This window comes from Ovis aries, chromosome 5, assembly GCF_016772045.2.
Source record: "Ovis aries strain OAR_USU_Benz2616 breed Rambouillet chromosome 5, ARS-UI_Ramb_v3.0, whole genome shotgun sequence".
In the NCBI taxonomy this organism is placed as follows: Eukaryota; Metazoa; Chordata; class Mammalia; order Artiodactyla; family Bovidae; genus Ovis; species Ovis aries.
The window spans coordinates 60,094,226-60,108,232 of NC_056058.1; the positions used below are offsets into that span (position 1 = coordinate 60,094,226).

The 14,007-nt window shown below is 52.5% G+C and overlaps 1 protein-coding gene across 7 annotated transcripts in view; it reads right to left on the reverse strand.

Moving 5' to 3' along the window:
- The window catches only part of TNIP1 (TNFAIP3 interacting protein 1), a 50,991-nt gene that overhangs the window by 19,162 nt on the left and 17,822 nt on the right, over positions 1 to 14,007 (reverse strand). For 3 of the 7 annotated variants that reach the window (XM_042250994.1, XM_027970418.2, XM_027970421.3), the window contains exons 2-6: positions 9,982 to 10,153; positions 8,660 to 8,794; positions 7,167 to 7,252; positions 5,508 to 5,585; positions 2,358 to 2,549 (exon numbers count right to left, since the gene is read on the reverse strand). In XM_042250994.1, the coding sequence (XP_042106928.1) occupies positions 2,358 to 2,549; positions 5,508 to 5,585; positions 7,167 to 7,252; positions 8,660 to 8,794; positions 9,982 to 10,117 (627 nt within the window). In that variant the 5' untranslated portion in view covers positions 10,118 to 10,153. The remainder of the gene's footprint in view (positions 1 to 2,357; positions 2,550 to 5,507; positions 5,586 to 7,166; positions 7,253 to 8,659; positions 8,795 to 9,981; positions 10,154 to 14,007) is intronic. The other 4 variants (XM_042250995.1, XM_027970420.2, XM_042250996.1 and 1 more) reach the window with 2 other exon arrangements.

Below are 14,007 nucleotides of genomic sequence, written 5' to 3' on the forward strand. Positions count from 1 at the left end.
GGGGACGTGGAAGACAGGGAGCCAGATTCAGGGCCTCACAGATGGAAGGAAGGGAATGGCTAACTAGTAACGGTGATGCACTAGGTCAGGACTAAATGACTCAATCTTTCAACAGATATCTAGTGAGCACCTCACCTGTAGCCCATACATGGTGGGGTGCTCTGCCACTCACCGCCTCAGTGGAGCCTCACAGCTTTCCCAAAGCTACACAATTCAGCTCAGTTTTAAATGCTGGCCAGGGAATTCCCTGGTGGCCCAGTGGTTAGGACTCGGCGCGTCCACTGCCATGGCCCAAGGCTCAATCCCTGGTTGGGGAATTAAAATGCTGCAAGCTGAGAGGTATAGCCAAATGTAGGCGCTCGTTCTCTCTCTTTAGTCCCTAAGTCATGTCCGACTCTTGCGACCCCATGGACTGAAGCCTGACAGGCTCTTCTGTGCATGGGATTCTCCAGGCGAGAACACTAGAGTGGGTTGCCATTTCTTTCTCCAAAACGTAGGCTAGTACAGATTAAAAAAAAAAGTGCATAAGGTTGCCTGGCTCTTAAGAATCACCACTGGGACTAAACGCCATCTGGCAGACCCTAAATGGTGCCCTTCCCCTGTGATGAAAGAGCAGAGAAGGGAGGTGGCACTCTGTGAGTCGGGCTGGAGGCAGAAACAGTAAGTGATATTCACTGGACCTCTCACCCACTCCCTCCTGTTTCCCAGGCTTGTCATGATCATATGACCAGTTATGGCCAATGAAAGCTGAGTGGAAGTGACAAGTGGCACCTCTGGGCTGGCTCAGGCACAATTCTCTGGCCTCTTTTTCCCTCTGGCTGCCTCATACTCCAAAGGGCACAAGACAGTGGGGGCCTTGTTTCTGCCACAAAGCAGAAACAAGCCCCTGCCACACAGAACAGGAGGGAAAATGTTTACAGTATGCAGGGAGATTTCAGAGCTGCTTGTTTCCACAGCAAAATCCAGCCCCCTGTGACAGCCTGGAACTCGAGGGCGATCAGATGTGAAGGAGCAGAAAGCCATTATGCTTGACTACAATGTCCAGCAGAGGCCTCATGCCATGCCTGGCCTTGGAAATGCTAAAGGAACCAAGAAACAAATCAGTGAAAGAATGAGGAGGGACAGGATTAATCTACCTCCACCCACAGGCTGGGAAAATACACAGGATGCCACGGCCCTGGGTGGGGCCTCCAGGGAACAGAACGTCCTGCTTTGGGCACTAAGAGAAGGTCAGGACGAGGCTTCACGTGCTATCCTTCTGGGCAAGAGGCAAATACCCTGGGCCAAAAGCAGATCGAGAGAGGTCATCACAAAGGTCACTATCTTCCAGCAAAGTGGCTAAGAGAGCTCATGTGTGAGTCCATTTGCTTACTCATTCATTCATTTACCAAATACGCATTCCGCACTTATGAAGTGCCAGACGCTGGCAGTGGTGGACATATCAGACAAGCACTTGCCCCTTTTGTGAGGCCTACATTCTAGCAGGGAGCGTAAGGAAAAAAACAAATACAAAGAAACCACTTAATAAAATTATTACAAACTATGGTAAGAGCTAAGAAGGAAACAAATAGGAACCTGATAGGAAAATAAGGGATGGGACTTCCTGGAGGCCTAGTGAGTAAGACTCTGTGCTTCCAACGCAGGGGCATGGGTTCGATAACTGGTCGGGGAACTAAGATCCTGCATGCTGCACAGCATGGCCAAAAATAATCTGAAAAAGAATATATGTGTGTGTCTGTGTGTGTGACAATCATTCTGCTGTATGCCTGGCCTAGGAAGGAAACCTAACTTCATTCTCACAGCACAGGGAGGGTTATGAAGGGGAAGCCTCCTCCACTGGGGAGGCAGGCTGGGACAGTAGTTAAGAGCATGGACTTTGGAATAAGACACAGAGGTCCAAATTCTAGCTGTACCATCTACTAACTGGGGGACCTTAGGCAAAAAAAAAAAAAAAATCACCTCTCAAGGGCTGCAGCGCCCCCTGTGAAGTGGGGATAATGATGCTCCTGCTTCAGGGGGCAAGGGAGTAACATACAAGGGGCCTGTCCCCTCCCTGTCCACACCTGTATGTGAAGAACAAAGGCAAGGATGCTGCCACCCTGCCGCATCCCCTGCCTCCACAGTCACCCCAACCATGAAATTTGCATCACCCGCCCCACCATTTCCCAATTTCCTTCCTCGTCCCCTCACACAAGTTCCTTACCCCGCTCACCACCTTGAACAAGAAGCCCGAGACCGGTCCCCAACCACGCCTTCGGAAGTCCCTGTGGTCCCCTAGATGCCCCAGAAGAGCTGGAGGAAGCGGAAGGGGAACCACACGGCCAATCCCGGGCCACCCGCCCCGGGCCCGGCCTCACCTGTAGGATGGAGGTACGCTGCTCGTTCTTGTGCACCTTGGAGGCCAGCCGGTTGAACTCGAGAGCCATGCGGCCCAGGTGCGTGAAGAGCTGGCTGTGGTCGGGCTCCTCGGCGCACACGCTCAGGGTGGTCTCCAGGCGCTGCAGGTGCAGCATCAGGGTGCTGTCCTCCTGGGGCAGGGGGCCCAGCTCCTGGGGGCGGAGGGTGGGGGCGGGCCGCTCTTCACCACGGTCTGAGCAGGCCTCTCCAGCCTTTCTCCCTCTGCTTCCCCATTCCTCATGACTCAGTTTCCCCCTCTGATCCCAGCTCAGCCTGGGGAAATTCTCCAGTTACCCAGGTTCCCTGTCTGGGGCTGACTCACAGGGCAGGCCCCAGGACTCCCGGGCCACTGGCTGTCTCACCAGTAATGGAGCCGCCTTCCTCCCACACTCCGGGCCTCACCGAGGGCCTCTGGGTCAGTCATGTGTTTATGTGGGCCTCAGAATCCTCATCTCCTGCACGCACACACCCCCTTTCTTCCCTTCCGCCCCAGAAGGTTCCCTGCAGGTGAACTGACTGACGAATGAAAGCGGCAAGCCCAGGGAACAAAATCACTCTGTCCACAGCACTGCTGCTGCCACTCAGCAAGGCTCGGCCAGCAGACATCGCAGCTGTCCATCATGTCTGTACCAGGGTCTTCTGGGGAATGGTCCAAGCATTCACCAACTTCTCAAAGGACCCGAGACTCAAAACACACTAAGAAGCATAGTTCTAGAACTTCCCTGGTGGTCCAGTGGTTAAGAGTCTGTCTGCCAATTCAGAGGACTCAGGTTTGGTCCCTGGTCTGGGAAGATCCCATATGCTGCAGGGCAACTAAATCCATGTTCCACGGCTACTGAGCCCGCGCTCTGGAACCCATGAGCCGCATCTATTGAAGACTGCGTGCTGGGAGCCATGCACTGCAACGAGAAGCTACAGCAGTAAGAAGTCTGTGCACCACAACCAGCGCCTAGTTCCTGCTAACCACAACTAGAGAAAGCCTGTGCGCAGCCATGAAGACCCAGCACGGCCAAAAACAATTAATTAATTTAAAAAAGAAAGAATCATAGCTCTATATAGTTCAAAGATACCCAGTCTAGTAGAGAACTAAGACAGAAAGCAAACCATGGGCAAGACAGTCCAGTCTCAGAACCTGTCACTCTCTCTCTCGCCTCTGTCTAGAATACAGACAGTGCCTTAGCTATGCCAACACCATGTCCAAGGATCCGCAAGGGTACCTGACAGCTGACTGCCTTAAGCCCCCAGCTCCCCAGCCAGGCACCTGAGTGCCCACCTTCCCCTGCCGGAGCCCCTAGGTCCCACATCTCCTCAGCCTTCATTCCCCTGGTGTCCCCTCTGTTCATCCTTCCAGGTCCTGCCCGCCTGTGAGCGGCTCTAGCAAGCCCTCCATCACACTGATGCAAATCACAGGACGTCAGAGCTACATGAAGCCTCAAGGTTCGGGTCTAGAAACCAAAGTGTGGGGAGAAGAAGGCTGCCCAAAGTTGCCCCATGAGTCAGTGGCAGAGCCAGGGCCAGACCTTGGGCTTCCCGATGCTCCATCTGCGGCGACTTCCCTCGTCTGAACTCTGCAGCAGTGGAAATGCCCTGAGGGCCACAGCACGGTGTCCAGTGAATGGCTCCCTGATACTGTCAGCACCTCATTCTAACAGGGGCTGCTGCTGCTTCAATTCTGCCTTCATCCCCGCACTGCCTCTTTCCACACAGGGTCTGAGGCGGCCAATGGTACTCTTTTTACAGCTGGTGACCTGTGTCATCTCAGACCTCTCCAACTAGCCTGCAAGCTCCCAGAGGACAGGGAGGCTGTCTTGTCTTTGCTCGGCACAGACTAAGCTCTCGGTGGGGCGAAGGATGAACCTACTGATGAGATGAAGTTCAGGGTCATAGAGTGAAATGCTTTCAGAGCAGGCAGTAGGGGGCGGGGTGGGGTGCGGGGGAATCGTGCCTCCTTGGCCAGCTTCTTAGAACCCTCAGGGACACAACAGGACCAGGGGCTGACATTCCCAGGGGATGAAACATAGAACCTTCCCGATACCCAGAGCTGCCCTGTGTCCCCAAAGCCTCGCTAGTGTAAGCTGTGTGGCAGCCTGATGGAGACCTCACCCCGGGGACTGACACACACGAGAGATGATCAGTGAACCAAAGAGCAACCTTTTTGTATCTTGCCTTGCTGATTCAACATTTTCAATTTTTATACGTTAATGTATTTTTCGGCATTTAACTTGAAATTTTAACATTTTAATCAACTGCTCATAGCTTAAAAAGTCACATTGTCCTCCAAGGTTTGTAATGGGAACCAGCAGTTTCTGCCTCACTTCCCTCCACTCCCCAGTTCCCACTTCCCAAAGCCTTTCACTTTAAAGGGCAACATTCGTGCCCCAAATAAGGCAGTGGAAAACAAGACATCAGTGAAGGGTTAGATGACCTGCTGCCTGTATAACAATAAAAAAAAATCTCCAAGGGAGGAGGGAGGGAGAAGGAGGAGAGGGTAAGAAGTGGAAGATTTCTGAAGAATGTACCATGCCTTCCTCAATGGTTCTCCAGTAAGTCTGCCATTTTAAGAGAGAGCAGGGCGACATAGTTGCAATAAAGGCAGCAACGGAGGGTAAAGTGGGGACCAGGTAGACACCTCAGAGCTGGTGGACTGTGTATGCTTGTGTGTGTGTGAGCGCAAGGTTTAACCTCCTACCTACATGCCCCAAAGGGGAGCCCGGGGGGGACCCAAGAGCCTGCACAAAATGCCAATCCCCTGCCTCAAGCTGCTCTGGGTTCCTCTGACCCTTTCTACTCTACTCGGGTTACAAGCCCACAGGCCCAAAGGCTGAGTCATAGTGTGCAGAGGTGCTGAGCGCTTGGCGGAGGCAGCGGGGCTGGCAATGTGCCTGGACTTTCACAATGGCTGGTACTCGTGTGGCCCACGGGGAAGTCACCAGTCACGGATTTGCATATGTGAGCGAGAAACACCCCCCAGCGCTGGCCCCTCGAGCCTATCCCAAGTGACTCCGAGGTGCCCAGGGGATGTGAGCGCGTCCTGTGCCTCTCACCAGGGGCCAGGTGACTGAAACAGAGAGGAGATGCGGGATGTGCCCAGGGACCAGCCGTCCACTCACCATCGTATTTCTGGTGCGGCCGCTGCTCTCCGGTGAAGGTCCCTCGGCAGGGACCACTTCAAATTCAGAGGAGGTGTTCTGTGCAGAAAAAGGGAGTCAGGGGATGCCTGGGAGAAAACCCCTCACCCCTCCTCTATGGACCCTATAGCTGAGAGTATGGAGGAGGCAGAGAATGGAGGGACAAAAATCCCTTCTTACGTCCAAGTCCTCTGGGCAGCCCCTCCATGTGGGAGGAGCCAGCCCAGGCTGAGCTCACAAACCACGAAGCAGGAATAAATCCCAACAAGTCTGCTGGGCAGCCCACTGTGTGACTCGAGGTCACATCCTCCGTGGCCAGTTTCCTCATCTGTGAAACAGGGATACTGGGCTAGCTGACCTTCAAGGTACTTAGCATTTTACGATCTTATTTTTTTTAATGGCCTTGCACTTATAAAGTGTTTTCATGAGGACTTCCCTGGGGGTCCAGTGGTCAGGACTCTGTGCAGGGGGCACAGGTTCTTGGGAACTAACATCCCACATGCTGTGCAGCACAGCCAAAAAAAGAATAAAAATAAAATGTTTTCATGAACTCCATTTTTTCTCCAAGCAACCTGTGTGAGTGGTCAGAAGGTTATATGCCCATTGGACAGAGGAGGAAACTAATTAGTGAGGGCCTCTCACTAATAAATGTAAAAGTAGGACTGCATTTCAAGGACCACAAATCCAACATCCCTATGATGGCACCTGAGCCATGTCCCAGACCTGGGAGTCTCCGACTGGTCATCTGGGAAACACAGGCAGCAGTCAGTGTGGCCGCGGCCACAGCGGTCCTGTACCTGCCTTGCCAACCCAGTCCCACAGATCCCAGGCGAGTGGACTGATCTGGGGTAAGTCTCAGTGAGAAACTGGCAAACTTAGAGAGACTTTTTCAGGACACACACAAATCTAGGGTGAACCAGAACTCCAGACTTTGCCATGTCTCCCAGTCACTCCAAGGAGCAGATACTGGTTGCGCAACCAATCGATGGGCCGCTGGACCAACAACTGGCTCTGGGATTGCTGCTGAACCTGGTTGAACAAAGGTTAATTCAGCCTTCCCTTGTCCCAGGAAAGGGCAGGGATCGAGGGATCTCTGTGCTCAGCTTCTGCTGAGCCCCCTGGCCTCCAACTTTCTAGGCCTTGGCACTGCCCCAGAAAGTTTCCCTTTCCCCTCTACTCTTTCTCAGCTGTCCTATATGACCTCAGAAAACATTCTTCTTGAATCTCATCTGTGGGATGGAGACTCTAAATGATATGACCACCCTGAGTCCCTTCCAGTCCTAGGATACCAAGTCGACCTTCTCAAGGCAAATCTGCAGAAGACAGTTTGGGAGCCCCTGTTGAGAAGGTGAGCTGCCTGTCACATCTGCCTACTTTCCAAGCACTGGGCAGTCGATACATGCTTAACATTACACAACCTGGCAGACGGGAAGAACTCCTTGCGCATATCAGGGTTTTCCTGGTCAGACTGAACTCTGACCTTCATTTGCAAATGAGGAAACCAAGGCCCCAGAGAAATCAACTCGCCAATATTACCCAGCAAGTCAGAAGTTTCCTGACCCCAAACATCCCTCTTCCTATTCTGCCAGTGGGAACTTGAGATCCAGGCAACTTTCTGTCATGACTCCAAATACAACTTACACTGGATGGAGGTTTGGGGACTGGCTCTGGCTTGTCGCTTGGGTGTGCCGGGTCAGCAGGGGTTTCTGGGACAGCTGTGTCTTTTCCTGGAGCATTAAGAAAATGTGTGTGAGAAGCAGAAAGAGGAAAAGCCCAGATGCCACCCCCTTAAGAATGGCCTTGGCACGGAGAGTTCTTAGAGTTCCTTCCACGAGTCTGGGGAAATGGGAGGTGGTCCCAGGATGACGGCCCTGGAACAACAGGGCAGAACCTGGGCAGAGACCATCTTCCCTGCTCTCACTGGGAAAATCCCAAGGTGATCATTGTTCCTTGCTACTTTGGACCTACCTCAATAATGACACGGATGACAATTTATAATTAACAAAGTGTTTTTATATTTACTGTCCTGGCCAATTCTTAAGACAGCTTTGTATCCCCATTTTAAAGGTAAGAAAACAGACACAGAAAGGTTCATTGATCCTGCTGGCAACTGCAGAACTGAGCTCTCCCTCCCTAAATTCCTGGGGCTCTTGCCCCAGGGAGCCCCTTGAGGATAGCTGCATGGTTCCTTCCTGAGGTGAGCCTGGCATCCATCCAGGACTCAGAAAATACTACTGAATATAGTAGAATTATAGGGAAACTTGTTTTGTATTTTCCTAGTCTCCTGTGAATGTGTTATCATACTTTCATAATTTTTTTAAAAAAGAAAATACTACTGAATGGACAAGTGGAAGCTGGCAATGCCCGCTGCCTGCAGCACAGCAGACTCTGAGATCATCATCTCCTCCATGTGTCCATTCAGTAAACGTCACCAGCAGCCGAATGGAAGGTTGGCATACTGGCCTGGGCTGAGGCCGCAGGTTGGGCTACAGCAGGAACCATCTGAGTCGTTTTCTTCCCTAGTTTCAGACCTTGCCCTGGATGTAGAGACATGCCAGAGGAATGCACATGATCACACACAGGATTTTAACCCTAAGTCACAGTCGGCACTTTCCCTTAATAGGTGGTCTGTGGACCTGACATCTGAAAGGCGCTGCTGCAGGCCGAGAGGCAAATCCAGCTCTGCCTCAGCCTCCCCACCTGTAAAATGGAAGCGGGGCAAGGTAGACCAGAAAGCTTCTGACTCAGATGCCAACTCTAGTGACCTGAACGTGTTGCCTGGAGCATGATGCCTGGCATATAGTAACTGCTCATCAAATATGCGCTGAGTAAGTTATATTGATAAAGATCCTGAGCCCACATCCTGGAAGGAGCAGATTGTTGCAATCCATTTCTAATGTCTGCCAGGGTCTTAGGACTGCTGAGTCACCAGCCATTTTTGGACAAGATTATTTTGAGGTCCTTTCCAAATCTGACCTTCTGGGGGATGCTGTAGCCAGAAAATGATTGGGAGGACAGCCTGCAGCCTAAAGATAAAGGAAGGAGAGGTCGATTTCTGACTCAGAAGGGAGTCCTCGGTTAAGGGCCTAGAGAGTGAGGGTATGGGCAGAGGACCGCCCGGGCTCCCCTCGTACCTGCGAGCTCAGCCAGGTCATCGAAGGAGGCCAAAGAGGGAGACGGTGGTGGCAGTGGCTCACTGTCCTTGACCAGCTCCTCTGCCTTCTGCCGCAGCCTGGACGCTTCCATCTGGGACTCTTCCAAAAGTTCCCCTGGGGAGACAACGGGCGAAGGAGGAGCAGAATTACTCAGTTAAGCATGCCAGCTCTCCCACCCTGATCCCCTATGCCTGCTTCTGCCTGGGTTTGGTGCTCCAGGTCCTGGGCTTCACTCCCTGCATCACCTCGTGGGCTCAGTGGGACAGATATCATTCCAGCTCACGGCCAGAAACAGCCTGGTAAGGAAGAGGCCCTGCAACCAGGGGGAAAGGAGCAGAGGGGAATCTGGAACAAACTTCTGACCTCCAGCACCTTCTTCCTGCCCCATTCCTGCCACACCTGACTGAGGACTCCACAAAGCCAGGGGCTCTTTCAGGCCCACCATCATGGTCCCAAGGGGGGCTACCCACAGCCTACAGACTGCAGTCAGGGGCTCCCTGAAGAGAGGAGACCTTCCATAACATCAACCACCCGCCACCCCTCTGGGCCTTGTTTGCCTTCTTATGTAAGTGGAGACAGGGAAACACCACCCCTCCTTCGCCAATCTGCCATTCCTAGGAGAGATCTGCCAAGCAGGGAGAAAGCATTTGGGAACTGGGAGCTATACTGAACTCCCAAAGCCCAAGGCCAGAGAAGAGGGCAGTGAGGTGAAGGAAGAGCTTTAGGAATCTGGAGGAAAGGGTCCCCTCTGCATGGGGAACACCTCGCATGGAGGAACAGTCAGCATCTGAGCTGGGTGCTGACAGATGGGGACCAGTCAGCCATGTGGAGAGAAGTGGGCTGGTCCTGGGCAGTGGTGACAGCTTGGGTGAGAGCCAGGAATCAAGGGGTCTCCTCCTGCCCTGCTTCAAGCCAAGCCAGACTCCCTGCTCTAACACTTAGGGACTGGACCGTGGTTGCCCTGGTGATGCCAGTTCTCCCCATTTTTGGTGCTTCTGGTAGATGGCCTATACATGGCTATTCCCCATGTCTGCCAACTGAGCCTGCCGGCTCCCTCTCTGCCACCCCACTCCTCCTTCTCAGTCCCTCACAGTGTTCTGAGTCTGGTCATCAGGGTGCTGGGGTGCTGGGGACGCAGGGAAGACTGCCACCTTGCTAGAGGAGTGCACAGAGACACAGCTGTAAGGCAGGAGCCCATGCTGGGACGGGAGGGAGAGAGGGGGCCTGGGCAGAAGCATGCGCCAGTCAGCACTGCAGGCTGAGGGAGGAGCTCTGCAGGGAGAGGGCAGGGTCTGCTTTACCTAACATCTTTATCCCTTGCATTTTTTCCTTCAGTCGGGAATTCTCCTCCACTAGGCGCTCAAAAGCTGAGGACGCCTCTCCCAGAGGCACGCCGCCCCCAGGGTCGTAGATCCGGTATGGTCCTCTCCCTTCCATGAGGGTGGCTCAGCCCCTGCCGTGGTACCCGCCTGGCTGGAAGGACAACAGCAGTAGGTCAGGGGGCTGGCCGAGCCACTGAAGCGTCCTAGACAATCAAAGCCCTGGAAGGCAGTCCCCAGAGCCCAGAAGAGAACACAGCGCCACAGGCTGGTCTGCCCGGGGTACCGCAGGGCAGGACAGTCACTTCCTTTGATCTGGACCCTCTGCCTCTATTCGTGTGACCTAAGAACACCATCAGTTTCTTTTAGCAGCCTTGCTGCACCACCAGTTCATTTGGAACAGCAGTCAACTGTGAGGTGCAATGTGGAGTATAAGAAAAAGCATTGGCCTGGGAGTCAAAACACATGAGCTTCATGTCCTACTGATGGGGTCCGGAAGAAGCAGGACCCTGAATCATTGCATCCCCAGTGCCCAGCAGGGTATTAGCTCTGATGGGAATGTCCAGCAAACACTTATCGAATGAATAAACAGTCTAACTATTAACTCACTGTGGGATCGTGGGCAGTCCCTTCCCCTCCCTGCGGAGGGGAAATGAAAGTCTTACACTAAATCAGTGATTTTTAAAGTGAAATGTTGTGCCCAAAGGGATAAGCAAGTCATCCAATCCGAAGTTCCATTTATATGTACACTAGCTTTTCTAAAAGAAAGAAGAAAAAGAAAGCCCCCTGACTAATATTTAATATACGAATTGACACTGTTACCCTCCTCCTTCCAGTTCTAATGAACAGATGTACTTTCCATCAAAGCACCATCTGCTTGCGCAGCAAGTACTCTGCATTACTCTGTTCAGTTTCACTGGCTTTATTTCATCTGAAACCCCCCCGCAAAGTGATTTCAGAATTCCAACTTTTGTGACTTAGTAGAGAAGCTTCTTTCTTGCATTCATTCATTCAACAATTATTGATTGAGCATCTGTTCTGTGCTGGATGCTAGTCTAGTGCTAGGTAACTATCAGCAAACAAAACAGACCAAAAGAAAAATCCTTTTGGAGCTTACATGGTAGTGGTGGAAGAAGATGGACAATGAGAGAGATGAGCACAGTATTAGGGGTAATGGAAATATCTACGGACAGAAATTAAGCAGGAAGTATGAGGTAGGGCGTTAATTTTATTTTATTTTATTTATAATTTTTTCTTTTGCCAGGGCCTTAATTTTAAATGACGGTGTCAGGAAAGGGCTCACGGGGAAGGAGGGCTCACCTTCAGGGCCCACCTGAAGAGGAGGTAAGGGAACTAGCTATGCAGATATCTGGGGGAATATCATTTCAGGCAGAGAGAACAGTAAGGGCAAAGGCCCTGAGGCTGAAAAACTGATTCAGCCTCCAGCCCTACAAAGAGCTTACCAACCACAGAAGAGCTCCAAAGGTTTCCACTACCAGGGGCTCCAGAAAGACTTGGAGCCCTGATACCTCCCTCCCAAGATCACCACCGCCAGGGCCAAAATGATTCCAGTCACAAGTCCTCAAAGATCCTTTGAGCACCCACAAGTGTTTTGCTAAAAGAGTACAAAAAAAAAAAAGACTAATAATAATAGCTCATTCATTAACCTACTTGCCAAGCACTGCATTAAATCGTTTGGCTGCATTATCTCAGTTAAGCTGTACAACAGCCCGAAAAAACATAGTATTATCCTCACTTTATAATGGAGGCTCAGTGAGGTTAGGAAACTCAGCCAGGATTACACAGCCAGCAAGCGAGGCAAGATGCAGATCCAGGTCCACCTGGGAAAGCTGAGTCGATCGCCTGCTATCCTCACACAGCTCCAACAAGACTCAGGCCAGAGGGGCAACAGGCAAGTTCAAGCCTGTTTGCAAGATAACGTGGGGCTATCTATCCAGTCACTCTGGGCTGTTTCCCTTGCCCTATAGCACAAGAGATAACGAGGATTTTGGCCACAGGGTCCCCATTACCCTGGGATGCCATAAGCCAGAAAGAAAAAGTTCTGCTGAGTGAGACCCCTGTCCCCCAAAGACTGCCAAGAGAAACACACACTTGCAAGCCACCCACACCCTCACTGAGCCCCAGGGGCACAGGACAGCTGCCCACACACCCAACACAGAAGTCACCAGCTTATGGGGGACTTATTTTTAACTCAAAAGATCAACATTACACAGCAGAGCAAAGAAAGCTCTGAAGTGTTCACTGAGTTAGAAGGCAGTGTGGGTGAGGCACCGGGCAGTGGCTGGTATGGAGTAAGGAGCTCCAAACATTGGTAGATATTGGGGGGTTCCTACCTCTGCGCTCCCCTTTCTCCTGTGTGCCTCTCCAGCAGGCCCTTATGCCCAGAATGGGATATGTATGACTGGGGTAAATCTTTATGTATCTGACGAAAATCTCCTGGAGGCGAGCATGCTCTCCTCATCTGCGGTGCCAGTGCAGGCCTGGCACTTGGAAAGCGAGAGGTGACTGACAGCTGCATGGAGTCCACAGACGGAAAGACTGAGACCCGAAAGGAACCCTAAGCACCTCTGGTGATAAGTGACAGCAGGCGTCTGGGTTCCTGCTCACCACTCCATACTCACCCTACATGGAACTCACAGTTGACAACATGTGATAATTTGGGAATATCTTTACTCCACATCTGGCTTGCCCAATAGATTAGAAGCTCCAGGGGAGCAGGTGCCGAGTACATCTGGTCTACCAAGGTGTCATCAGAGTGGTCCAAAACAGAGCCCCAGGAAATCCCTAATTAGATCAGAGAGACGGAAAGGACCAGAGGAGCCCTTGATCCTATGCCTGCTTCCTGAGAAGCCATGTGCAAACATCCTGAGAGCCTAACTGTGACCCACTGACCAGAGACACCGGGACAGCCATACACTTCTAGAATTGAGCCTGGCGCAACTAAGCTCCCTTGGAGATGCCCAGAGGTCACACCAAGCAACAGAGCAGGATGCAGGACCCAGGAGTTGAAACCCCACCTTCCCATTCTCCAAACCATGCATGCTCTCCCTCAGCACTGGGGAGCCTCCAGGGAAGGGGGCTCAGGGGAAGCAGCTGAGGGGCAGGCAGGCTATTCTCTCGACTCCAGCCTGGGTGGGCAGAGCTGGGGGCAGGGGGAGAGTACAGGCTGTGGGCAGAGGGAGCCCAGACCAAATAGCTTACTATGAGAAAGTCCTCTCTGGAGACCAGAAGAGCTACCCAAAGGATGGCTTGGACTTCTGGAGGCAAGAAACACAAACAGGGGAACAGGGAATTTCCAGATCCCGCTGACCTCATGCCCAGATGGTCAGCGGCAGTTTCAGGATGACTTCTGGGCAGATGGGAACTCTGCTCCTGGTCTGTGTGGTTCTGAGATCTTTCCTAGAGAGGGGACTCATTCCCAGGATGACAGAGCTGGACAGGAATTTCCAAGGACAATGAGGCCAAGTCCATTACCAGGCGCCCCAAGGCTCCTGGAATGAGGGCCTGCGTCATCATCCTGTCTTCCATGCTGATGGTACATTTCTCTCCATCACAGACAGAGGGATGGGTGTGGACAGGGGAAAGGAGGCGCTGACCCCACCCCCATGCCTCGCTTGGGGCAGTACTGGAGCTCAGCGCCTAGGCATCTGGGGACACGAGCTCATTTGACCCTTACTCAGGGTGTGAGGGCAGCAGGCAGGCCCCGGAGCATGAAGACCAAGGTCACACACAATGTCAGGGTGGAGCTAGAAGGGCCCCTGCTCTCCCTCTAGTCTGCCACTGCCCCATCTCCATTTCTGCTCCTGCACTCACTCACTGCACTGCAGAGCCCCCTCTCTGGGTTCTTGCCAAGTCCAGCATGGACTCTGTGTCCACCTGGGCCTGGGTCTAGCAGCTACAGATCAGGTGACCCACCAGCAGGAGACACCAACCCACTGTGCAAAAACAGAAACAGCTGTGGGTGAAGATACAGGCACCTCAGACCTT